The following is a 27522-nucleotide window of genomic DNA, read 5'->3' on the forward strand; positions in this document are numbered from 1 at the left end:
GTGATTTTTGTCAGTCAATGTCCTCTACATATATTCTAGGCTTAGACTCTCACTCTCTGTGTCTTACAGTGATGATTTAGATCAGGCTCATTAAAGCTGTTGTAATTTAATAATTTTAGAGCACAATTTAATAATTTTAGAGCACAAAGAGTTACAATGAACAAATTGACTACAAAACATTGTAGTCAGTTTGTTCATTGTAACTCTTTGCTATTTCCCAAAGAGTTGAGCGTATTTTCTTCTTTTACTGTATCTACTTTTGAAGAGTTAACTAGAGTTGGTAGAATTTAGCTAATTGCCATTTGCCAGTGATGTGTCAATTAATTCTTTAGTGCGATTTAAAGGGATAAATGGAAATATACAGTGATTCACAGCTTGTAGGTATTCATTTTAGCATCTCTGTGGTGAATGGAGTATTGGGTCCCAAGGATTTATGCCATTCTTCACTTGGGAAAACTTCTGAAATGTGGTACCTTTTTCCTTTAGATATAACATTTCTGGAGTTTAAGGCAAACTGTTTCATGAAAATAACTCTACATAAAGTACAAAAAAGCAGTTAAAAATCAGTTAAAACAAAAGTTGTTTAAATATAAAAACAACATAGGACTCTAAAACTCTCATATATGATATTCAGATAAGGCACAGTTTATCATATTTTGAAATGCAAAACCAGAAGTCCATTTAAAAATTTGCATTGGCAAATGAAATTGTGAAAATCAAACAGGACTTCCCTATTGAGCCTGACATCTTCTTTATGCCAATGCTATTTGCTCTTGCATCTTCCTGTAACATCAGTAGCTGACAGAGACAGTATTCTAAAATAATTTTTTTTAAAACTTTCCATGACTTTTAGATTTCTCTAAGTATAAAACTTCAATCAATGCAACAACTATATCTTGATTTCAATTGAAGTTCTTTGGAAGTTTCAAAATTTTCTTTTAGATCCTAAGTACAACCCACATGAAGATTGGATGTTTCCAAAGGAATCTAAAACACTTGAGACCTTTCCTTTAGCACTAATAAGGAAGGGATATTTGCCTTCCCAAATTTCCTGTCAAATTAATGTGGAGGTCTTACACTGCTCGTCCCTAGTGATGCTTTAAGGGTATCACCCTTAATCGGGCTGGTTTTGCCCATTAACTCTTGTGTAAAACCCGCGCTGATTTGCTGCTGCAAAGAGGATTTGAGGAGGAGCGCGGAACCACCGTCTCTTTCTCCGGGGGTGCCGCTCTCCCGGGCAGACCTGTCCCAGGCGGAAAAGCGCGGTTTGGATGCTGGAGAGGCTGCAGACGGCTGCCCCGCGCAGCTTTCCCCGAAACGCCTGCTCTCCGCCCGGGGAAGTTTCTGTGCGTTTCCTCTGCGGGGGCTGCCTGGGCCGGGCTCTCTCCTGCCCTGCCCTCCCCGGCGGGGCGGGACGGGCCGGGCCGGGACGGACGGACGGACGGGCGGGCGGCTCCGCTCCTCTCCTCCCGCTCCTCCCCGGTCCGCCCGGGATGCGGGGCCGGGGCGCGGGCGGCCGCAGCCGCTGGGCGTGAGCCGAGCCATGGCCAACGTCAAGGTAGCCGTGCGGGTCCGGCCTCTGAGCAAAAGGTGCGGAGCGAGGCGGAGGGCACGGGAGGCTCTGGGGGCCGCGGCAGCGGGGGTGAGCGGGTGCCGCGGGTCCTGTCAGCCGGGGCGGGATCGCCGCCCTGGAGCTGCTCAGCCGCGGCTGAGGGAGGCACGGCAGGAGGGGTGGCAGCCTCTCGCCGCCTCGCTAAGTAGCTTGGAAAGCTCGCTTCGAAAAATCACCAGTGGAGCTGTTAGGCTGATTTCCCTCTTCCTGAGCTCCCCGAAACAGGCCACTTGTTATACAGAGTCCAGGAGTCTTCCCTTCCCCTTCTGTTGTTGCTGTTTTTTCCAGCGGGAGGCAGAGCCGGATATCCCCATTGTCGCTCAGCTCCGCTCCCTCCCCGGCTTGCTTGGCTGCAATGGAAATCCCAAAAGTTACATGTTACAGCTGGAAGACAACCCCCACAAACAAGAAGATGCCGTAGCACAATGCTCTGGTGTTATTTGTATACAATACGTGCTTAAAACCTTGCAGACTTTGGAAATTCGGAGCAGAAAAAAAAAAAGAGAAAAAGCGAGCAGCCCAAATGTCAGCGGGTGGTGATTTACTCCTCCTGTTAAAGCAATGCTATAGCACTCCAAACAGGAATGGCTTGAAAAGTGGTACAAGCTCTGAGGGCCAGTCTTTGATTTGATGCTGACTTTCTTTTTTGTACAAGTTCCTCATGGTGTCTTCTGACTGCATGGACTTTTGTGATAAATAACTCTTTCATGCAGTAGAGAAATTGATTCTTGAAGAGTTGCCCAGCCAGAAAACTAGCTTAGTCATTTAGCCAGCAGTACACTAGCATATTTTGGAGTCTTTTGTTCTTATTTGGCTATGGATTTTTATTTTATTTTTAAGAAAGGACATCAGAGAGTTTTGAATAAAATTTAAAATCCCACCCAAAATAAGCCTGCAAGTATTAATAGAAAAGGGACATGTGCAAACTAATTTGCATATTTTCAATACATTTACCTTTAAGTCAGAGCTAACTGATTTAAAAAACACTCTGTCCATAATTTTGGTTAAAATCATGCTTGCATTATATAGCTATGATTTGTTGTACAGCAGTGAATTGAACAGATTTTAATAGATACTGGCCTATTTTAAGAAGAGTTGCAGCATTAAACTAAGAGTTGCAGAAATAAGCTGTTTAACCTTTTATTTCTTGGTGTTGCTTTAGTCATGGATGTATTATTTTATTTTTATCATTACCTTCCCTCTCACTAAATCCTCCTTGGTGAGGAATGTCGTACCACATCTGTCTTCATGTTTTTCTGGGGTGGGTTTAAATAGCACATAATAGTGAATATGCCATTATAGCAATAAACAGCATCTGTAACTGTCAGATAAGGTGTGATAAATAGGAAAACCTTTGGTGTAGTCAGTGTGGGGCAGCTGTTTGGAGAGGAGGGCAGGATCAGAGAGGAGGGCAGCTTCCTGCACATGGGAGGAGTTAATCTGAGGCTGAAACAGAAATGTTTGTATGAAGGTGAGAGTGGAAAGTCAGGGGATAATGCAGGGAGAAGCTGTTAAGTAATTCCATCTATTAAACTCGTGGTGGTGTAGCAGATGGGATGTGAAGGGAGGCAAAGACCAGTCTCACGGTGTTTGACCCCAAGGGCAATAGGCCAGTTGTTCCTTCTACTGTGCTGCCTCAGCTGAGGTCAGCAAAGGCATTTTAAGATGGATTTTTATATTTTATAAATGGGAAGAGGAAGTGGTTGTATATTCTCTGTGAAGCCTCTGGCATGAAAACTTGCTTTCTAGCCTTGAACAAAATGGTTCAAATATAATGACTTAGATGCAAATACCAAATATATGAAGGCTTCGAGTAACCTTGATAGACATTGAAAAAAATTCTCAGTGGGCTTAAAGGTCCGCTCTTTTCCAGCTTCTTACCTTGTTTCTATACTGTCCTCACACAAACCTCTTGTTATCTCTGTATACAAACTTTGCAATTGCCCTAACAGGGTACCCATATTGCCACAGCTTCTATGATCTTTTAGGTGTCTTAAAAAAGGAGACTTCCCACAGCAAAAATTTTGGTTCAACTGGATTGAAGTACTGTAATTTGTACACTCTCTTTTCCATCCAAGAAATACTAAACCTGGCTTTTAAGAGAACCAGAAATTGCAAAGCTGCAGGCAAAAGCTAGAACTCATGGGTCAATTGGTTGTTTCTAAACTACCATGCAAACTTCCTCATTGCTGCCCTTCATTTAATTTACAATGGCAGATGAATGTTGGGTTTGCATCTGAAAAATTACTTCAAATTTAGATATTAAAAAAATTTTAATGCAGGAGCTGTCAAATTTTTTGTTATTTAGCACAAGGCAAAGAGTGGTCTTTTTGTTCTGCATCTGTATGGCACCCATCACACTGCATTCTTTGACAGACAACTCCTTTGGCCAAATAATCCATCACAGATATAAAGCAAGCACGGTTACACAAAATGCAGGTTTTTCATTGCCTGAAGTTTAAACAACCCATAGCCAGTGTTCTTCATAATGTTACCAGTCATTCTGTAACAGACTAAATGATTTTTTTATCACCTAAATATAGTGTTGGGTGTAAATTCAGTCAAATATTTTCCCCAGAGCAACATTTTAAAGTCTTTATTACACATTTACTATTCTACATACTAAAAAAGATTTGTTACTTTGTGGTTACATGGATACTTGTTCTGTGTATTTACACAGAGTTTCTATGTTTCCCCCTTAGAACAAAATATGGAAGCCTGAATGGGTGCATTAAATTGTCTATAGCCGTAGGTAATAATCAGGTATTAAATAGGAGCTGGGAACTGATGAAATCTCTTTATGGTTTATTTCCAGACATCTTAATGCTTGGTCTATTGGCTGTCACACTTTTGTAAGGAAAGTGTAATGTTATTTTTGGCTGTCAGAAGATATGGATGGAAACACTCTGAATGCTAGCATGTAACTAGGTGAAAGAGGAATGTTGCTCCTCTTTCTTTTTTGATTGCTCTGTGGAGGATGCCAACACTGCAATCTGCAGTGTGGTGCTATGATAGGACACCTTACCCTCCAGACTTGGAAACAATGTGACTGGCTGAGAAAGTATTCAAGTATTTCAGTACTGTGTCCAGGACTCTCCTTGTGCTTGAGTAGCTCACTTAATACTGTGTTGGGTGTTGTATGCTACAGAAACCCCTGCAGTATTCAGCAATAGTACCCTGAAGTTTGGGAGTTACTTGTGCAGGACCAAGCAAAACATAAAATATACTCTGCTGTTGAAAATATCATCTCCACTTTTCAGGTGCTTCTCTGGCCCAAAAAGGAGAGAGCTCTCATTTGAGAGAGTCTTTCCTGGTGTCTTTACTGACTCACAAATTAACTTTCCCATCCATTATGACCCTCACAGGCATGTCACCTGAAAGACTTGCTAAACAGATTAATTGATCCAAAAGCTGCCCTTTGTCTTTTTTCTGCTTTGCATTGTTTCTGAGCTGTAACCTGAAGCCTCCTGGCCAGTTATGTATTCCCCAGTCGTCTCAGGAGTTCTTGGCCTTGTCCTCCACACTCTGGCAAACAAAAGCATCAAAGAAATGTCTGGGTAGTCCCAGGTAGCAAAGCTGAACCACACTTCCAGCTGTGCAGGTGTTTACTATCACAGTCTGAGCTGCAACAGTTGTTTTCCTCATTACTGCTGCTCTGCATGACATATTCCTCTAATTGCCTTCCTAGAATGCAGCAGTTAATGAGGCTTGGATGGGATGGAGGAGCTAAATTTGAGGTCCTAGGAGCTCAGGTGAGCTAGCCCATGCCTGGGAGGGAATTTTAGGGGAGGTTTCTCACTCAGAGTTTCCAGAAAATGGCTTGGCGTGGGAGGCTGATCTGAGCAGTATGCTGACCATAGCTTCACTGAATAGCAGAGAAAGAAGCTCAATTCATGGGTTCATCATGATGTGAGTATTTTAAATCCATTTCTATTTAAAAGGAAAGCTATGTGGAAAATTAAGATTAATTTCAGATCATTTTAGAAATGATACAGAGTAAATCACTATTGGTTTTTACTTTGTTAACTAGTCTCTGCTGTGCTCTATCTCTTTGTTCTTTATAATCCTGTTATAGTAAACAAAGAAATTATTATTTTGCAAGGAAGACTTATGGCTGTTTTATAGACTGTGCTTTCAGCTGTTTTTCATGTTCATGTGTAACCACAAGAACTTAGATACAGCAATGTGGTTTACTGCTGACAAGAGTGATAACTTGTAATTTTTGTAGAAAACATTCCTTGAATCTTATGCTAAAATTAAAGCAATAGCAGGTTGGAGCTTGTTGATCTCCTTCTTATATATTTTCGTATATATATATTCCTTGTGACTTTGGTGCTGTTGCCCTCTCACACATAGAGAAATGGCAGACTTTTATCTACTTTTATATGTTGTGGTTGAGTAAGTGTTGCTCCTCTCTCTCCCTCTGTTAAACATGAGTTTTGGGATTGGTACCTGATGGTGGGAGAGAGTTGTCTCCGGCCTCCAAGACTCCTTTGCTGTTTGAAAATCTCTATGAACTGCATTAGTTATGCATTGCTAAGGATTTAAAGTTTCTTTTCCACAGCAGAGCTAGGATTTTTAAATGAAAAGTTGAGATTTTAATTTTGGTTTTATAAAGGAAATCCCTCTCCAAACAAATCTTAACATTTGTATATCCTGTTAAGGTTATATTGACATACTTTCCTCCCTCTCTTAAATTAGTTATTTTCTTTACTTAGTCCATTATTAAAATGTTCATGTAAGCTATCATTGAGGTGGCTGCTCTTTTCTCTTAGCATCTGTACTTGGCATTAGCAGGTGGTTTCCATAAGCCACATCTGTTACTTAATAAAGGGTACAGCATCAGCAACTTTTCCCAGATGTATTTTTCTTGAAGTTGCATGGACCAGGTTTTCAGAGTTTGACAAAGGACAGACTTTCTAGCTTCCTAAAAGAGCAGAACTCTGCATGACCCTGAGATGAGATCAGCTGGTCAGAGCATGGTGCTGATAACGCTGGGGCTGTAGGTTTGATCCCTATATGGGCCATTCACATAATAGTTGGTTTCAAGGAATGAAATCTGACTTCTGTATCCACATCTGGTTTGCATGGAAAACATGGCATTTGTACAGGATTCCTTTGATGCAAAAGTCTGAATTATACTATGTCATTGCTCAGTAAACAGCTGTGAAATCAAGGGTAGATGAAATTGGACTGACTGGAATGTAGCCTTGTTTTAAATCCTCCTCATTTCATGTTTTTTTTAATGCTGGTGTCATGACAGCTGAAAAAGACTTTTTCCTCTCCCCTTCCCTCCTCCTGTCCATGTCTCTGCATGAAAAGAAAACATCACTATTCCACAATTCAAAGCACTGCTGTATCAGCAGGAGTATTTCTGACTTGGATTTATCAGGGAAGATGCCTCGTGTTTATATCTGTACGAAATATTCATATTTTTATTGTTATATAGTATTTGCAAAGGAGAATGAGGAAAAGCACACATGAATGATAGTAATCACTAAGACTGGTGATTTTTGACTATCAGATTTGTTAGGCATGAAAGCTAGGCATGAAAGAGGCAATGAAAGCTCCATGCTGCTGGGAGGAGCCTCAAAAAATTACTAGAGCAGCCTGTCTCATATAGCAGCATGCTGTCTTGGTGAACTCTGTGTACTTGGCTTCAGTAGAGAGTTTGGAATTATTTATAAACATCTGTTCTGAATTTGGTAGGAGGATTGCTGACCAGCTGTGCAGTCCTATTTGCAAGACACAGTGAAACAGTTTTGACTTTAAAGAGAAATATCCAAAATGGTATTGGGTAATGAGAATAATGAGAAACACTGAAAATGAGTCTTAGATTATTTATACTTGATACTTGATTATTGATACTTTATTTTTACATATTAAAAAAATTCTGCATTGACCAAAGTGAGGATGTTCATACTATTAACACCTCAACTTTGATGGGTTACAGCACCAGGTATAAGGATACACATTAGGCGGATGCTGTGTTTGAGAAGTTGTAGTTGGAGGTACCTTGACTTGTCAGTAGAGTACAGAAGCTCTAATGGCTGAAAACTTTGACATTTTTTATCATTTTTGATGGAGCAGCACGGAGTCTCAACAGGTATATCCTCAAGCCATTTTCCTGTGATTGTGTTCTCTGGAGACTAGCAAAGATGATAATAAACCATGCATAGTTTCTCTGGTATTTTTGTTGGTCAATCATTCCAGAAGTGCAAAGATGGCAGCTTGTCAAAGATACTTCTGCCAAGGCTGCCGATAAACAAGAGTCAGGGACAGTGTACAGCATACTGTTAATGGAAAGAAAAGAGAAATCTCACTAACTAAAGTTTTCCCCATAAAATCTTTAGACTTCATGACCAAGGGAATAGTTGGGTTTGACTTCCTTCAGGATTATACACAAGCTGCAGGCACGGTGCTTGCATAGGTGTGCCATTAGATGGCACAAAGTGTCCCCAGGTACAAGTGGCAAATGTCTGTCTTACTTGTAGGCTGTCACAGGTGTGAGTCATGTCCTGGGAAGTGACAGTCCAAGAGCCATCAGGAGTAACTGCTGGTACACATCCTGCCACAGAAGGCTACATTTTTTCTGGAAGAGCCTCTGCAAGAGGGGAGGGATTGATATTATTGACACTACTTTTGAGGGACTGTTTCAGTACAGATTGAGATTTGGTTTGGAATTAGCTTGAGTGGTGGGAACTGGCAGGAAAGCATTATGTACTTGCAATGATTACCGTGCAGGGTTATTTTTGAAGCCTCTTTAAAAAACCATTCAAGACTTTTCTTGTACTTGAGTTATATATATTGGCTTTGGTATGTTTGATTAATTTTGTGAGTACTTTGCTGGCCTGTATTTGTAGAAGCTGTTTTGTTGCATGACATGCCTACTGCTAATGACTACAGTATTTTTGCCTTATCACATGTACGTGTTCCTAAAACAAACAGGCAACTTTTAAAAAGTCAGCTTCCTTTGTTTTCCAAATGCCTGTTATTTGAGAGGGCGGAGGAGAAGTGTGGCAAATTTTAGAATGTATTAAAAAAAACAACTTCCCCCTTTCTTTCCACCCACTGCTTCCTCCAGCTCTGCATACCTCCTTGCACTTCTGTGCTCTGTGTCTGAACTCATCTCACTGAGATTCAGCAAGCTGTGGAAGTGTCCCTCTACAGGGTCTTGATCCTTCCATGATTCTTTCCCAGCCACTCATTCTTGCAGTGTCTTTGTCCCTGGGGGTTGCATTAGCTTTACATCCTGTTGGCAAAAATGATTTTTCATAGCAACAGCAAATGATATGAGATTCCCTTTGGGCTGCCTGTATTTTCTGGACTGTTGTAGCAGCTTTTTTCTGCCAGGTCTCCCTTGTAGCTCCCTGCCACTCTATTCTGTATTTGTCACTGTTCTGTTACTGGGTCTGCAATTCTGTAAAGCTTTGTATGACTGAAAAGATGCAGGTCTTTCCTGGGACAAGCACCAATAAATGGTGTTTCTACAGCTTTATCTTTGTACAGGTAATTTGTTTTAGTGGAAAATAATTTAGGAGAGGCATTTCCCAAACACAGCATGCATTTTTCAAGTGGGGGAGAGGAAAGGATGGGGAAAATAAATGTTAGGGCCACAGTGACTTCTGAGCAGCAGAAGTGAAACATGTCACTAGAAAAGTGTAGTTTGAAGTTGATTTTATTGGTACAAAAATTACAGTTTTCATACCTGGGGAGCAGAGCATCCATTCTTAAGGATGATGGGTTGCTTTATCATTCAAATGCAAGCTGTTGCACTTGTGTGTAAGAGTGTACTGACAAACACAGGTTTTGCTGAGAGAGCTTTTGTGCTGTTTGCAATTTGGAGTTAAGGTCAAAATATCTAGAACAGCTGTGAGTCTGTTTTTCCTCCTGGGCTTTCCTTCCCCAAGTTCTCTGTTTTGCACCTAAATGGAGCATGATATAAATATGTGTTTACAGAGAGTTCAAATGCAGAGTCTGTAGGGCTGGTGGCTACCTCAGGCCAGGCTGCTTGCTTTGTGCCCCCAGGTCTCTGGCTGTAAGGGAAGGGTCTCCATTCCCATCACCACTTGTTCCTGCCCTGTCTCTTGCTTTGGCTCAGCAGGTTGTTGACTGCTGAGTTCAGTGCTCTGAAGGGCTTGGGAGGCCTGTGACACATTGATTATTTATTTTGGTTTGAGGGTTGTTTTCCTGATCACAGCTGATCTGAGTCATTGCATGGGTGTGTGAATGCTAGAAAGTAGAAACACGTGTGGGAGGCTGGAGCAGTGAAGAGAAATTGTATCTTTTAGCAACAGTCTGGAGTTAAGATAAAAGTCTGGGTGCTGTAAATATGCAGAGCTAGGGGAGATTTTAGTTCTGTTCCTGTTTTCTGCTGGCTTTCTTGTTTTGTGAGACTCAGACAAGGGTACTTATTGCTGCATTATGCTTTATGGCTGTACAGTGTGGAATCCTTGATACTATCTGGTAAAAGGTAGCAATTTCATTTTGTGTTATTTGTATTTTACTGGGTTTATGTTTATTTTAATATAAGTAGATATGTAAATATGAGTATAATTTTTTTTAAATCCACTATTTTTTTGTATCTCAAAGATTTTATGTTTGGAATTTCTTCTTTATCTTTAATCTTTAGTGATGACTGTAGCCTGTGAAAGCGTCAGTCTATAAGGACTCACAGAGTAAAGTCACTTTTTCATAGGGTTATGTGTAACTCATGAGGACTGAGGGCAATGAGTTTCATGTAATTATTACAGCTTGGGTTGAAACCGCTGTTTGTTGTTGAGGCTGCCTTACTAGGCATTTAAAAGCTTTTCCAGATTTCACCCCTTTAAGCACAAATGCTCTATTCATTAATGCCTGTTTCAGACTTAAGGTTGCTTAAAATTATTTTTAAGCTTCACCCAGAACAGTTCAGCTGCTGCAGGAGATAAGGTTATGGGGGAATTATGTTCTAAAACATATAAAAGCTACTTAGGGGGACCTTTTATTTGAATTCCCCAATCGATTTTAAAATTTGAAATCTGATGCGATTCCCATCTCAATCTACCCATTTCTGCCCAAGTTCTAAATAATTAAAACTCTTTACCATGTTCAGTGAAGACTTGTAATAGTGTAGCAGGTAAAAATTTTAAGGGATCTGCTTTCTCTCAGCTTGAATTCTTCAGTGTTGACCAAATAATGCTTGCATCATCCCCCTAAGTAAAAATAACACATTGTTTGAGCATTATTTCAAGAAGTTGAGCTCAGTGTTGTACAAGTCACAATTGAAGCCCAGGAATGGGACCTGAGAACAAGATCTTCTCTCTGATTTATTTATATATAATGTGTTTGCTGACCTCAGTACATGTACAGGAAGAAAGACTGGTTTACTTGTGGAGTATACAAGTAAACTTGAGTTAGACACTGGAAGAACTGACAAGAAGAGCAGGATTATGAATCTTCGGAGAAGGGACAGCAGCCTATGACTACCTACGATGCAGCAGGAGAAGGGACACAAGACATACAGAGCAGTTGAAGACTGCCCTGGCCAAGATGGACATGATGTTGCTGAGAACACATAGCAGATACCTGTAGGGAATGATGTGTGTGCATAGGAGGAGAAGGATAGGAACTCAGTGAACTATTTAGGCTGGTAAGAATGGAGCATTAAGAACTGAAAATTAGGGATGCTTATGGGATTGGGAAGCAGGATAGGGCCAGTGTCATGCTTGGGCAGTGAAGGAAAGGGTGTGTGTAACCAAAGCAAGCTCTCTTCTAAACAATCCCTCTAGTTTTCTCTGTCTGCTGCTGCTCTTAAAATACTGTGAAATTCTGTCAAAATGTCCCGTTGCCTCTTAAATCAGATCTGCTGTACAGGGTAAATGCCACCTTTGTCCATTAGCTCACCTGGCAGAGATTTGTACATGGATATCTAAGTCCCCTAAGTATCTTACAGTGGAAAGCATTTGCTTGTCAAAACATTTATAAAGTTACACCTGTCCAGATTAAATGCATCAGTTGCCCATTTCTAGCTTAGGTACTCCCTGCCAGTATCCTTAGGCACTGTTCCTTTTTCATTTGTTCTTTAGGGAGCCTTATGAGACCTTGGTTCTGTGCTCAGCTGTACATAATGCAGCATTTGGTACCCAGCTGTACATAAGGTGTTTCCCTTTCTCTTGGGATCTGACTTAGGGCTCTGACTCATGTGTTTAACAGCTGAATACTCACAGCTTAACCAAAATCTCTGGGAGCTGTCCTTATATTGTCTATGTGAGGAGTCATGTGTAAATATGTACTACAGGAAATACCAAGTTCAGTCTGTCTCAAGGAGGGTACCTCAAAAATCAGTGATGTGAAGCAAGAGACTTTACCTTAAAGCACTATTTCTGTCTGCAAAATGGGAACAGCTATGCTCAGAAATGTGCTTAAAACCTCTTTATGCTTGGTAAGCTCAAATGCCACAGTGATTGTCTTCATGGAAGCCTTAAGTGTCCTAAGGCATTGTTTTGAATCTTGTTTTGAATCAGAAAGCATGGGGTAAAAACTGAGAAGTGGAGAGACCCAAAGGCAGGGGATGATGTGCTTTTGGCCCCCTGGAAGTCAGAGCCCACAGTGCAGGCAGATTGTAATTGGTGGGGGACTAAATACTTTGCACACATAGAAAGGAATATGTTAAAAGTCTAGGGCCAGGAGTGAGCAGCTGTCAGCTGGGCTTCAATTTTCTAATTCTTGTTTCATCTTGTTAACTGACCTCATGATACTGATCCAGGTGATTATCATGAGATATATATATATCTGCATCTAACCCCAAATGACAGTGTCTTCACCTTGATTTTAATAAAATTTGACAAAAGTGCACTAAGGAAAAAATTGTTTTTATTTCCAAACCAATTTCTTATAGCTTTACAAAGATATTAGGCTTTATCAAAACTTTATCAGAAAGTGTACCACAAAGCAAAATATAGAGGAAATATAAATCATCTTTGTCTTGCTCTTAGCTCCTTAAACTTGGAGAAATAGGACACTGACCTCTTCTTCCTCTGTTCTATCCTACTATTTATTTAAAAATCCATTATAATTATTGAGAGGGATAAGTAAGAGATAAGAGCATCCTTATCTTCAGGTAGCTATCCTGCTGTAAGCCCAGAAATAAAATGAATTTGGTTTAAGGGGGCTTTTTGTTTGGTTGGTTTGGTTTTTGTTTTGGGATGTTTGTTTGGTTAGTTTTGTTTTGCTTTTTCCTCATCCTTTTCTCATTCTTTTTTAACATGACCCATTTGGATGTGGAAGTTGTCTGTAGTAGACAGTCATAGCTGATTCCAGGGACAGATTTAGACAGTATATATGAGTGCATGATCCTTTGCACTTGAGGAACAGTCCTGTCCATTTATATTTCATGACAGAGAAATGGTTTCTTCTTTGGTTTTATTGTTTGTTTGGCACTTTTTTTCCCTAAAGAGTACTTTTTGAGGACTACAACAAACACTTTGGATTAAGTGGGGAAAAATGTGACAGCTCTTGTGGCTCACAAGTCTGTGGCAGGTATCCCTACCCCACCAAGCACAGCCAGTCTGCCAGTGCTCCACTCTACTTTCTTGTAAAAGCAATAACTCTTAAATAGAAATAAAATCCCAACAATGTATTTAGGAAAAACACTTCAAAGCTCTTTAATCCCCACCTTATTGGGGTTTTTTTAGCCCTCTGCTTTTGAGATACCTTAATGCAGATCTGCAAATGCTATTTTATGTCACAGAGTCTTATCTGTGTATATCTGAAGTTTCTGTTTTATAGCCCTGATTTGCAGTTTGCTAAAGTAAACATAAATTTATGAAGTTTAGAAATTTGAAATGCACCTTTCTGTTTCTTTGTATTTTAAATGGATTTTTAAAATGTGTTCTGTTTCCAGAGAGAGAGCAGAAGGAGGAAGAGTGATTGTAGAAGTTGATGACAAAGTGGCAAAAGTCAGAAATATAAAGGTATGCTTTTTGTTGTCTCCTCTTTCCCATACAAGAATCCTGATATCCTGATAATTTTCTCTGTTTGCTTGCCTATTGGATCATTCTAACAGAAATATTAAGGGAGAAGTTTAAACTGGCACAGCCCTAGAATTATTGCAGAGAAAGTGTGGGGAAGGATTGCTTTGGTTTGGGGCTAGTTTGTGTGTTTTGGGGGAAGAAATTGAGAAGGGACATAACAGACAGCTGTCTTGTCTGTATGTTATATTTATCAAAGCCTCTGCAATGCTTTTGCATGCCATCATTCAAAGCTGTTGGTAAATTGTTTAGGAATTTTTGTGTATCTTGCTGTTACTAACATCTGGATAATTTCTTTCCCTGTATCTCTCCTCTTTTCATATTTCCCCTCAGAGTGCAACTGATTTGCATGAAATAGAGCAAATTGTGTAAAGCTGCACTTCAGGCCTTGGTAAAGGACCAAGAGCTATAAGAATAAACTGAGTGTAGCCATCATCTTCCTTGAGAGCTCTGGAGCCTGCATGCTTTTTTTCTGCTTAAGTTAGTGTGAATGTTGAGGTTCTAACAAAGTTATTAATTAGATCAAAACTACATGCATATGGTGTTAATTTTGTATCATGTTTTGAATCGTTACTCTTCTCCTTTGAGTGTTCATAAGATTATCTGTTTTATTACCAATCACTTGGGCAAAATTATATGGAAAGATTTATACAATTCCTTTAATTTCAATAATTGTTAACTCTTGTGCTAGAAAGGCTTCTCTGTCATTGTTAGTAGCCCATAAAGGATGAGTTTGGATTGTGCAGTCCCAGTGACAGAAGCATTAACTTGCAACCATGACAAAGCAAAGGGGGAAACTGGGGAAGAGATCTGTATATTTAACTATGCAGTGGTAAAATTGTTTTCTTCTTATCACTTGGGGCCTCATTTGTGTCATGTGGTTCTCTGTGAAACAGAAGAATTTCAGAGAAATATCAAATGGTTTATAAAGCTTTCCTGCCAATACATAGAATTTATGAAGAATTTATTTAGCTGAATTATGCCTAGTGTACGTGTCTTGGGGAACCTTAGCCGTAGTAAATGAACCCTTCAGTAAAAATGCTCTAGCAGGTTTGTCATGGGTGTCTCCACCTCACTCTAAACACCAAAGAAAATTTAATAAAGAGGTTTAACTCTATGCCATTGGATCCTCGATAAACTTCCCATTAACTTGGAAAACGTATTTTTGGGTTCAGCTTCAAGTGACTTGGTCTTTCTGTCTTTTTCCTTTCATTGTCAGGTTGACAGTAGACTTGATAGCAGTTGGGACTCTAGAGAAAAAACTGTGGCCTTTAGCTTTGACTACTGCTACTGGTCAGTTGATCCTGAAGATCCAAACTATGCATCTCAGGAAATGGTGAGCGATGCTTCATGTCCACATTCCCATCCCATTTTGTCCTTCATAACCATGTCTTCAGGAAGACACTGAGATATATAACATGAGAGATCTCCTTTTCTATTCTGCCCCCATCTTTTTCTTCTTTTGTTTGCAATACCACAGTGTTCAGGCCTCTGTCTGAAACAGGTGCAGTAGGAATGCAATACCCTTGTTTGTCAGCCAATGCACACTTTCCTTAGATATGTTACATTTGGCAGTGATCATTAATGGTGATGATCTGATGACTCTACCTTGGAAATGAGATTTTTTTTTCAGGAGCAGACATCATGATCTAGTGGGAGAAAGCTCTGAAAGAAAGTAAGAGTGATTCTCTGAGAGGATCAGCAGTGAAGTAATCACATCTTTAATGGCAGAAAACTTTAGTTACACCATATTGTTCAGAGATATTTTCCTTGATAAACCATCAGAAATCTCTTGTAACTAATGGAGAGTCCTTCTGTCTTCAGAACCAAGCTTTGGTTAATTGATAAAAAAGAAGATTGAAGGATTTGGAATTGAAATATGATGTTATTAAACAAGGAATGTTAATAAACAAGGAATTATTAAATCTACAAATAAATACAGTGCACAGCAAAGCTATCCAAATATATCATTATATAAGCAAACGTATTTTGGCATTAAAATCAGGTTTTACTGCTGTTTTGTTTCCCAAATTATGCATATTTCATTTCTGTCTGTTGTGAGAACAGCTGTCCTGAAATTTTGACCTGTATAATTGTGTTGTTTTTCACAGAAATTATGATTTAAGACTGACTTAGTCCTGTAAAATTTGTATTTCTGGTAGTGATGAGCACAGGACTGTTTTTATTTTTGGGAGTCAATATTTGAAAAACTGTCACATTTGGAAATTAGCATAACTGTAGGTGAAGTTCTTGACTGTGCTTTATTTCCTTCCTGGTACAGTAGTGTGGAAGATACTTCGTGAGCTTGGGAAGTATTTTAGTGTTTAAAAAATAAAATGGTCTTTCTGAAACACTTGGCACTAGATAAACTTCTATGTTAGGGATTGCAAAAACCAAACATTTAAATGTTGATCTGTTTGGGTTCCCCCCAGCCCCATTTATATTTTCTTGTTTGTTTTGATTTTGTGTTCATTATGAGTTTGACACATAATACAAGTAGAAGCTTGCTTCTTAAAACTGTTAACAATATGGTGCCTTTCTAGTTGGAATGGTTTAGCAAATGAAATGCTGATAAATTCTGCCTGCCAAGTCAGTTTTAGCTCTACTCCGTGAGAGAAATTATCAGAACTGCCAAATGGAAAATACAAATATTGGCTACAAATGTAAGTTTTTGTTCTTGTTGTTATTAAATACAAGTGTGACTGAAGAAGAAAGCAAAATGCAATATAAACAGTGCAGCTTCCTTGCTGGGTTTTAGTAGCTGTTTCAGACTATGTGGAGAACTCTGTATTGTCATGCAATACAGTTTTATCTGACAAAAACAGTGTGGGGGAACCATGAACACCTGGGCCATAGAAAATTGAGAAATGGGCAGTAGTTTCTTCACTTGTACCTGATGCTGACTGAAAGAACATCCAAGGCTGCTCTGTGGAACTGCTGGGTTGCTGAGACAGATGCCCTGTGTGAGATAAGGAAAGTCAAAAGATGGACTGGTGTTTTGACAGGCCTGGAGCCATGAGGGAATTACTTGGGCTTTTTGCCTGACTTTGTGATTGTGGAACCAGTAAAATGTACTTCAAATGTCCTTGAGAAGAGGCTGCTGGGATACTGCAATCTTACCATGCTTTTGGGCATTTTCTGCCCTCTTACACTGCATGAACGAATTTATTGTACTAATGCCATGTTTGGAATCATTGCTTCAGTGCTGAGCTGACAACAATGATGTTATCAGCAGCCAAAGGAGGTTCAGTACCACTGCCATCCTGTAAAAGCTTTCTTTCACAAGCTGACCTTGGATTACTTTTCCCTAAAAGATGTCCTGCCAACTGTTATCATATGTGATTGGTGTATTGGTTGAGGATGAAAAGTAGATAAAAGTATCTGTCTTGAGATTCGTTTTTGTAGAATGCTGTCTTTTAGTAAACTATTATTTTTTTTCCTCTTGAAGATGGATGTATAAAAATCAATCCTAACAGTCTCTTCAGTTAAGGACTCTGTGACAGTGTAACAATAGTGTGAGGGCTGCAAATCCTAGTGCTTTAAGTAGGATTTTAAAGATACAACTCTGCTTCTCTGAATACTTCTTACAGTTTCTTCCAGATATTAACATTGTACACTTCAGGTTCCTGTATCCTGCATTTCAGAGATGTGTACACACAATACATTTTATTCCCCATATACTTTGATCGAATACTTCAAAGGCACTTGTAAGAGTCTTAAGCCACATGTGTGTAAGTACTTTCGAATGTTTGGAAGATGAGTTTGGATTCATTCTTCTGTTTATAAAGGCTGTTCATTCCTTGCCTCCTGTACTTTATTTGTATTTTCCAAAAGGGGACTACATGTTGCCCATCTTGTATGTTTTTCCCAATACATTCATGTTAGTATTTTTTTAAGTAGGGAAAGTGTTTTTTCATTTTAATTTGGGAAAAGCAGACTTTCAATACAGTAAACTGAGGAGGAACTGGACCAATGTAGTAAAATCTGTAATGTTCATGCGACAGATTATATGCCTTTACTTTTGTTTTTTAATAGCACTGAAAGAAGTGCTATTAAACAAAACAAAAAAAAACAACAAAAAACCCCCACAAAAAAGTGTAATCATTTTTGAGACAGAGTGAAGATTTCTTCTGTCACAGGTTGATACAGAATTACTTCAGTCTCACAGGGGAAAATGCTGATAGTCTGCACCTGGGCTTTGCCACTTGCAAACAATGAAGTAGTTTCATCATGTCTTCCCATATCCTTGTACTAAGGGTTTTTTGGGAAGTGATTTTTATTTGGTGTAAAATCTTCTTTAGCAAAGGGGAGCATTTTGGGTGATTATTGCTTCCTTCCCACTCCCTTCCTCCCCAGATGTCTTCAGATACCTGTGTGTAGCTCAGGATTGTTTTCCAAAGACAATGTTGGAAATCCATCACTCTTTGGCCGTTATATAATTATGGGACTATTCTTTCCTAGAGATTCATGACATATTTTCATTTTGCAGTAAAAATACTGTGTGATAATGTTATTTTAGTGCTATTTAGGGTTATAATTTTTATTCTTACAGGTAGAATCAGCAAGCCTGAGTCTTTCTGCTGGTTAGCAGAAAGATAGTTGTTAGATAGCTGAATGTGATAGTTGTTATATATGTGCTGTGAGATATTTATAGCTGTCTCAGAAACAAACATCTAAGTTTAGACTTACTCAAATTTTTGTCTGGCATAGAACAGTGTGTTTCAATATTTTGAGCTTCCCTTGTAAAACTTAATACAGCTCTTAGTGAATATTTCCCCAAATCTGTTTTAGCTCCACTAAACAGAGGAGAACATTTAAAAATGTTGTGAAACTTACATAACTGCTCATTTAAATCCTACTGATTAAAAAATGTATTTCAGCTTAGGGAAAAAAAATATGTTTCAGCAAGCACAATTAAGCAAAATCATAAGGGTGATTTGCAGAAGAGCAAGAAACACAGGAACACATGCAAGCATTAAGTATTCTTGTAGCTTCAGTGCCCAGCTTCCCTGCAGGCACACGTCCCATCTGGGCATTGTGCGCGCTCAGTACCCGCGGTGGGCAGAGTGACCCACAGGATGTGCCAGCAGGTGTGTGCACACAGAGCTGCCACAGAGAGCTGGTGTGGGCAACCTGCTCCTTTTGATAACAGCAGTATGTTCCATGACTAATAGACTTTGAATGGTAGATATAATGAAATCCAGAAAAGTTAAAGTTCCCAACCAGCACTGACTTCAGGGGGGTCCAAAACTCTGGGTTTTATTGAAACACTTTCTGCAGCCTAGTTTTTTGTACCTTAGTGCAGCAGTTTGATGGAGATGATAGTGTTTATAAGGGAAATAGTAATTTAGACTTTAGAATTTTTTCCTCAGGCTTCCTAAAGAATTAAATAAATTATATTCATATTGGCCTAAGAATTGTACACTTCTGGGCTTGATCTGATAAGTGTGTTATTTTGGTTTGACACAGTATATTTGGTTTATGCTGGTGTGAATATTCCTTCAGTGTCACTCTGAATATTATCATTCTCAGTAATACTGTGACTCTCAATGGCCCTTCTAAGATATGTCCATAAAAGCCCTTGACCAAAAAGGCTGTGGCCAAACAGAAGGATAACTGTCTTTGAGGTAAATCTAAGAAACATAAGAGTGCACAGAGGCTAAATAGCTGAGTGATTACAAGAGTGATACTCTTGCATATTTTTCCCTGAAGGAATGCATTGTCTTGTTTGAAGAGAAGCATCTGCCTATCAAAGAAAAAAAAAGTATTGTTTTCAAGATTTTGTTATGGATTTCCCGTATGTAGAGGTTCCATGTGAAGAGTATTACCTTAATAAATCAGGATGGTTTATAGTAAGAAAGCAGTAAGAGTATGAAAACAAATCTTATTGCAAATCTAGTAACTGCTCATAACTTCTTGACCTTCTCACCCTACGCCTTCCTATTCTTCATCAGTTGTTTACTAATTTAGGTGAAAGAATAACTTTGATCCTTTTTTTTGGTGCTCTTCCACTGTGCATTTGAACCACTGAGAATTTAACAAGATTGTTCAAAAGCAAGAAAGCAAGACCTGTTCAATTAAAGATTGTTTATTTCTAAACTTTATATAGCAAGTAACACAGGCTCTGTGCCTGTCTGTCCATTCCACATTTGTAGCTAGGAAGAACTCCTTTCTCTTCAAACACATTATGTAATTATTTCTGTCTTTATAAATATATTAATTGGAAAAATTACTCTTTGCTCTGAAGGCAGAAATGGGGATTACTGATGGCTCATGTGATATGTATGTATATGTATGTATATGTATGAATATGTATGAGTCCTGTGAAGGGTTTTTTCATTTCTTGTTTGTTTAAAAAGTATCCTAAGTACTTTCCATCATGTCTGGCTTCGCAGCATAACTGGGTTTTATACTATTTCCAGCTACAAAAAGTAGGTGGGGAAAGGGGCTGACAGGCCTTTTTTTTTAGTTGCTTGTCAAAGCATAGCTGGAAAGTGAATAAAGAAACAGATATTTAGGATGCTTTTGGTTTTTTTTACCCCCAAGGGATTTGTTTACTTGTTTTACATGTTCAACTGCAAAAGCTTAGAAAAGTTACACAACAGTATTGTTCAGAAGGAAAATATTGCAACATACTTTCCAACTCTTCATTAAAACTAAGTCACTGTATTCCTTCCTTTTTTTTCTTAAGTGCAAACAAAGTCACGTGCTGAACAACTTTACTTGAGAGACCATTCCTTACTAAGCTGAGTTTGTGACACTTCTGTGCCTCTGTGCATTCCCTGCAAGATTCAAATTTTAAATTATCTTGTAAATGATCAGGACAAAATCAAAATCGTATATGTCATATGAGACTAATTATAAAAAATATAATACAATGAACTTCTAATTTAGATACCTTGAAAAATTATTCCAGTTTTTTCTCTCTGTGTCCTGTTCCCCTCGTCTTGTAAAAGAAGGGAGAGAGAAGGCAGCAGGAGCTGTGGGTGTAAAATGGCATTTTCGCACAAAATATTTGAAAAGCAGTAAGCATTCCATCCACAAGATTTTTTTTTTCTTCAATCCAGAGTGAGAGAGAAGTGAAAAGGAGAATGTGCTATAAGAAAAAGGCTTTTTGTGCAATAATTGGATCCATATATAGCAGATTATGATGGAGACAGGGAAGCCACCATGAGTGCATGTTATTGATCTTCTGCCAGCAGCACAGCTGCTGTGCTCAGTTTGTGATCAAATAAGGTCATTCTTTCTGACTATACCAAGACTTCTTTGCTGAAAACTTCTCTGGGAACTATTAGGAATAATTGCAAACTTCAAAGTGTGCTTTGTTGGAATACAAAAATAATCAAGTTGATTTTCAATTTATTGAGGTATTGAATTAATTGATAGAAATAGTTGTATAGTTGTATACATTGATAGGCAACTGGCCTAATGCAGATACAGTTCAAATATGAAGCCAAAACAAGAGTACACAAGAAAGGATTAAGCTGAGGGAAAACAGTAAACTATTTAACAAACAATGAAATGAGAGATTTTCTGACTGTTCCATCTGCTAATGCTCATGCGCAGTGATTGTTTCCCTGCTAGGCACTGACCATTGCTCACTAGATACACAGAGCACATTCTTTACAATAGGCACTCAGTATAGCTCACTAAATACTATTGAAAGGATCTGTGCCTTCAACAACTTAAAAGTAAAAAAGAATCAAGTTCTTTGGATGGTCAGGTGTTGTGCATGTTTGCAGTGAGCCTGCACATGAGCAGTCTGAATTACTTCTACAAATCTTGTGATTCTTGCATGTCTTAGAAGTAAAACCAAGAACTCGTATAGTGATCTGCAAACTTTCTGAAGTCACCAGCAAAGTACGCTTATTTGGATGGATGATATTTTTTATCTTTTTAAATTAGGAGGTTAAGATGTGAGATACAGATATTTTTAAGAAAAAAATCTTCTATATAGATAAGCTGTATGTGGATGTTGATTTTCTTACTTGCAGATGGGCATTCACAGTTTAAATTCCTCTATGTAATCAGACCACAGTTTTTCTTCCATGTTCATAAAATAGTGGCTTTCCCCCCCCTACTTTTAATGTAAGGACTATTCTATACTCTTTCTATTTTGCAAGGAGGTTACCTTGTTCATCTGTAAGAATTTCCGCACCATGGCTACTCACAGAAGGAAAGGTCATGTTCATGGTACTTCCAAGGCTGTAGATTGATCCAAGATTAGTCTTTAACTTGGATTGATTTTTCTCTAATCTTATCAATACTATATGAATAACTTTGGTTAGACTTGTCTTTTGGGAGCTGAAATTACTGAAAAATTATTCTGAACTTCAGCTAACTCTCCAAGATCATGTAGGTCTGTGAGTTCTGTAGTCAGTGGATAAAAAGATGTTGATAGACTTTTGCAGGGAGACTGGTCCAGGTTTGGAGATTTTTATTCTCTGGGTGTGAGGCTTTATTTTCTTTCAGTGAGCAGCCTCCTTCCGAAAGATTTTGTTGGGCAGAACTGTGCTAGCATTGAATAGTGAGATATATTATAGCAACACCTGTGATCAAGTTCCACGCAGCCTATTTGTTTATCTCTGAAAATGAGCCATGTTTCTGACATGTTGGAGGCATGAGACTGGACTTGCATGCATAAGTAGCTGAAGTCTGATAAACCTAAACAATATGCATATGTCCAGAGTCACTGTTTATTAAAGTGTCTGGTGTGATCAGCAGTTGTTCCTTTATATTATAGCAAAAAGCACCCCTTCCCTTTTTTGTAAATTTGTGCTCACTTTATTTATCTTCAGTAGTAGCTGACTTTTATATTTTTCTATTAACTAAGATATGCGTCAGGGAGATATGTGTATGTGGCCTTGAACACAAACTGAATGAATCATCATTTTGGCTGTATCTGAGTACCTGCATGTTGACTCCCTATTCAGCTTCATTTTTAATTTTTAATCACCAAAAAAGCATGTCCTTGAGAACTTCTATGTGAAAAGCAAAATTAACATATCCATTCACTTGTGGCTTTTCTGACAAAGTAATTTCTTACTTTACGGATGGCAGTTCCTTTATGTTGTGTAAGACAGAGTGAAGATTAATAAAATTAATTCAGTCTAGAAATGCTTACCAGTAGCCCCAGCACATCAAAATCGAAATTCTGAGTGTCAGTTTAGGTTTCATCATCCTCAGATGTACACACCAGTATGGGTAAGTTCTCACTCTTTATAACTTCAGCGTTACAATGTTAGGACATTCTCATCTGAAGAAGGGGAGATGATGTTCTGTATTTTAGAGTCGCAAATGTATTTTGAGGGATGTCTACCAAATTACATCACTGTCACATTAAATAGTTGATTAATAAGTTGATAAATATGTGGACCATTTCAATCAGTTCTTGCTGGAAATGTCTTATTCCTGAGATGCTGAATGGCAACAAATATTTTCCTCAGTTGATTGGGGGTTTCTTTATGTGTGCCTGTAAAGATTGATTGCTTTCCAAATTACACCTAATAATGTTAAAATAGAACACTGCTTCTATTCTACTGTTATTGCAAGTGTTTTCCATTTTCAGCCATCCCCTTCCTGCACACACACATGTGCTTAAGAGTGTGTACATGGATTGTATCATCAGTAGTTAGTGCTTTTATGGTGTTGCTGGCAGGTTTTCTTGTGAAGAGTCAAGTCTCTCTAAAGAGTATGCACCTCATCCCACCCCATGTAACAGACCTACAAATAAAACACCAGGTCTGAACAATTAATCTAATGAAGTGTGAGGATCCAGACCAGAATTAATTAACATGGTCTATTTTTTTATATTTATGGATTTTAATTTTTTTAGGATTTCATAGATAAAGGTGGATAAAGGAAGCATTCTCTAGTTAGCATTGGAGAACTGGAAAGAGAAAATGGTAGGGAATTTTTTTATTCAATATTTGTCAGTTTCACATGTCATTTTGAAGAGCTGTATACATCTCTGGACTTTGTTTCATTTGGAATATGACTAGGTGGGAGAGCCCAAATGACCAAATTTCTTATAGCTGTTTTGAAGTAGGAGAAAAGGTTGAATCATGTTAAAGATCTAGAGAGAGAGTTGATAAGAATTTATCATTGAAGTAATGGTGGTTTTTTCTATTCTAGCACATTCAAATTCCAATCAAATGAAAGGGTTTGGTGGAGCCAGTATAATTTTGAAGCCTAAATTAATCTAATTTCTGTAATGATTGTGAAATGTCCTAGTCCACAACTTGAGGCTGTTACTTGTTCTTTTTTGATTGTTTGGGGGTTTTTTGACAGCTAACATTGCTGTATCTCTTTGTTATTTTTAATGTGTCTTATAGCTCTAAACCTAGAAATTGAAACTGAATTTCCAATTCATATTCGGAAAGTTAGCAACTGTTTTGATTTTTGAGTGGAAAATAAGATCATTTAAAGCCTGGGCTCAGGTAGCTTTTATATTTTTAACTTAAATTCAGCAGAAATTCCAAAGAACTTTTAATGTCTTGAAAATACATTTAGTCCGAAAACAAAGATTTTGGAGGATTGAAGAAACTTGCTTTCAGCTATTCATGTTTTCCTTTACATCATTTCTGTGTGTTTGACTGTGCTCAGTACACCACAATGCTTTTATTGTCTCGCTTCCTACTGATTGTCATTTGCATAAATTTGTTCTTTATTACAATATATGGAATGTAATCTTTTTCTGTTCCATTTATTATGAATGCAAGAGGCTTTTTGCAACTGAATTTCATTGGCATGTTGAGTTGAAAGAGGAACCAAAAGAGATTAGAAGTTCATTTGATTAGAAGATCGTCTTTTGCCCCTGATTTTATCATCTAAGGGTTGATTTTAGTTTCTTTTTCCCTATAGCAAACTCACCTGTTTGTGTACAGGCCCTCCTTGAGGCCAGGGAATATTCCATGAGCACTGCAGCCTGGTCATCCATAGTGTTAAACTGTTATGTGGCTCCTGGTGCTGTTTGGCCTGGGATAGCTGCTACTTCTTGTAATGGTTTGGAGGCACAGCCCAGGAACTGGCAGGGACCAGAAGTTTTCCTGTGGCCACCCTGCCTTGGAGGCTGAGAGCTCTTGATAGTGTGAGCATGGGCTGTTCTGTGCCATACGGGCTGGGCATGTTTAAATTGCTGCTGATGGGAGCTGGCTGAAGAGTTGTGGGTTGTGAGTTAGGGGTGGAGAGTTAATTACGGGGGCTGAAGTTTGTTGCATGCAGTTTGGCACCTTTTTTGCATAGCTATGCTTCATAGTGAGCATCAAGAAATCAAGAATTTTTTTTTCTTTTTTCAATATGTGGTCCACAAGATAACTAGCAGCATGTACATTGTAGTGTTTTTCTAGGGCTGATACAGTTGGGAAAGAATCTCAGAGTCTGCCTTTCTTGCAGTCAGACTCTGGTTAACAGATTAATTTCTAAAAATGACATAAAGGACTTGGGGAGAGAAATTATTTGATAACAGAAATAGAAGAAACAATCTTACATATAGAATAATATTATAAAAGTATGCTTTTCAAGTCAGGCTTTGACTTTTTCAAAGTGATTGAGGGACTAATAAAAAAAGAAATGTTGGAAGTGAAATGTTTTAAATTGCTGTACTGTGTGCTTTTTACTGGGCAGCTTTGATTGAAGCAGGCAGCCATTTTTAAAGAATTTGCAGATGCTGTGGCCTTCTTTTGCTGTGAGAGCAGAGTATACAGATCCTGAATGTAAGAAATACCCAATGCTTCTGCTGAAGTCATTACACTGAAAAGAGAGAGTCTGCACCCAATTCCCAGGGATATGCATGGTCATCTTCAACAGCACAGCTGTTTGGAAATCACCTATTGACTTCACCACAGGGTCATTATATTCTATAGTCTTTTGAAACAGTAACAATATTCTCTAGTATCTGAATTTCTAGCTGAATTAATGGCGTGACTGTTCTCTACCTAAAAGAGAAAGTAGTGCAATTAGAAATATAGATTAATAGGTTGGCATGTTTAAAACCATCCTGAGGTTTAATGTGAATCTTTTTCTGAATCATTTATTGTAATAAGTTTACTGTAACAAGACACTTGTATTAAAAAAGAGTTGAGACATGTATTTAAAATTTATTGATTTAGCATATACTCAATACAATAAATGTATGTTGGGGTAGAACCAACAATCAAGTTGCAACCAAAAGTGACAGAATTTATACCTCATTACAGAATATTGTATCAATAAGCTGAAAAGAATATGAAGAAGCAACCTTCAGCTAGCTAAATCCTGCAAATGCATTAATTTCCCACATTTCATTCCTTTGTAAATATGTTTTCTGAACATCTATCTGGCTCTGCTCATTGCTTGTTCATTTCTTACCCATTTTAGTGCGCTGCATAGCATAAAATCCTAATTTGTAAAGGAACAATATTTAATATGTCTTCAAGAGCTTTCAATGCTGATGGAATTTCTTCATTCTGTGTCATTTTTCTGTATGACAACTCTTCATGTATTTTATTAGTTAGGGAGAAAAAATTCTGGTTTTCTTGTACAATCAGATATGTTCCTCTGAATATTTTAAAAGTTTGGGGTTTTTTTTCACCCCAGAAAACATCATGTCTGAGAGGGAAAAACCAGTATTTTCTTCACAGGCAGTGCCTTGCCACTGTACTATGAATTGTTTTCTTTTTGACAGCTTGCCAAAGGGTCTTTGTTCATCTTGGTAATACCAATGATTTGGTTATTACTAGGCTTGTAATGACACACAAATATGTGACCCTAATTGAGACATGGAGATTCCCTGGTTCTGATGCCTGGGGTTTTTTACTGAGTTTTTTTAGAAGATCTGCATCTTTTAATTTTTGAAAATATATGGTGTTAACTTTTGCCCTGTGGGAATATTGGGGTAGTTGGGTTCTTCTAAATTTTACAAACACTTTTTAGAAGTTTTACAGATAATGTGAACCATCTTGCTTTTTGCATTATGATAGCTAAACAAAGTATAGTATGAACCATTGAACCATCTTCATAGTGCGCCTTGCCCAGTTTTGAGGCTGGTGTGGTATGAAGTGAGCAGGGAAGAGAATGGCAGTATAAAAAAATAATTCTGTCCAACCTGAGTTATTTCTGCCCCTAGGAGAGCTGAAATAAAAGAAAATGGTACTCTGCACCTTTTTTTTAGTGTAACATTTGTAGTTAGTGAGCTGTGGGTGTTTATGGCAACTTTAGCTGTTAATATGCAGTCCTTGTAAATTGGAAGTGAACAGAGCTCCAATGACCTTGAAAAAGAGCAGAAATAACAATTTACTGAACCACTAGCCCTGTCAAACTTCATTCTTAATATATTGTTGAGAATAGGATGCTAAAACTCTCTCTGTGAATTCATGAATCACCTTAAATTGCCTCCCATTGTTTGGATTCTCCTGGAAACTGTTAAAAACCATACAAATTTAGAAAGGACTTTTTTTCCGTAGGGTTTTGTGCAGCTCCAAACCATTTTTTATTTTATTTCTTTTTCAAGTTGTGGGACATACTATGGAAAACATTCTCTTTTCTTTACACTAGAAGAAATCAAACATAAGTCTTTAATATTGTAAGAATATTTGAAGAGCTGAATCACAGTCAAGAAATTTGCTTTTGGGGATTTGACTGGTGATTCTCGATCTTCTCAATGTACATTGAAGTCATATCTGAATTCATGAAATGTGTAGATTTTTCCTTCATATCCTTTTTGTGGACATCAGCTGCACCTTTATTTCAGACCTGTCAGGTAGGTGTTTCAAGAGACAGGCATAAAATAAGTCCCACTGCTGTAAAGCAGTTTACTCAGTGGAAATGTCACTATTCCCTGCTTATTGCAGAATGGGTTGAGTAGATGACCTTTAAAAGTCCAAGCTATTCTATAGAATTATTAGGGTTGGAAAAGACCTC

At 38.2% G+C, this 27522-nt stretch overlaps 1 protein-coding gene across 1 annotated transcript in view; it reads left to right on the forward strand.

The window, feature by feature from the left end:
* Positions 1 to 1403: 1403 nt before the first annotated feature.
* STARD9 (StAR related lipid transfer domain containing 9) overlaps positions 1404 to 27522 on the forward strand; it is a 93961-nt gene continuing 67842 nt past the window's right edge. The window contains exons 1-3 of the mRNA XM_054635706.2: positions 1404 to 1590; positions 13497 to 13566; positions 14843 to 14959. Coding sequence (XP_054491681.2) covers positions 1544 to 1590; positions 13497 to 13566; positions 14843 to 14959 — 234 coding nt within the window. The 5' untranslated portion in view covers positions 1404 to 1543. The remainder of the gene's footprint in view (positions 1591 to 13496; positions 13567 to 14842; positions 14960 to 27522) is intronic.

Source organism: Agelaius phoeniceus, chromosome 6, assembly GCF_051311805.1.
Source record: "Agelaius phoeniceus isolate bAgePho1 chromosome 6, bAgePho1.hap1, whole genome shotgun sequence".
Lineage (NCBI taxonomy): Eukaryota > Metazoa > Chordata > Aves > Passeriformes > Icteridae > Agelaius > Agelaius phoeniceus.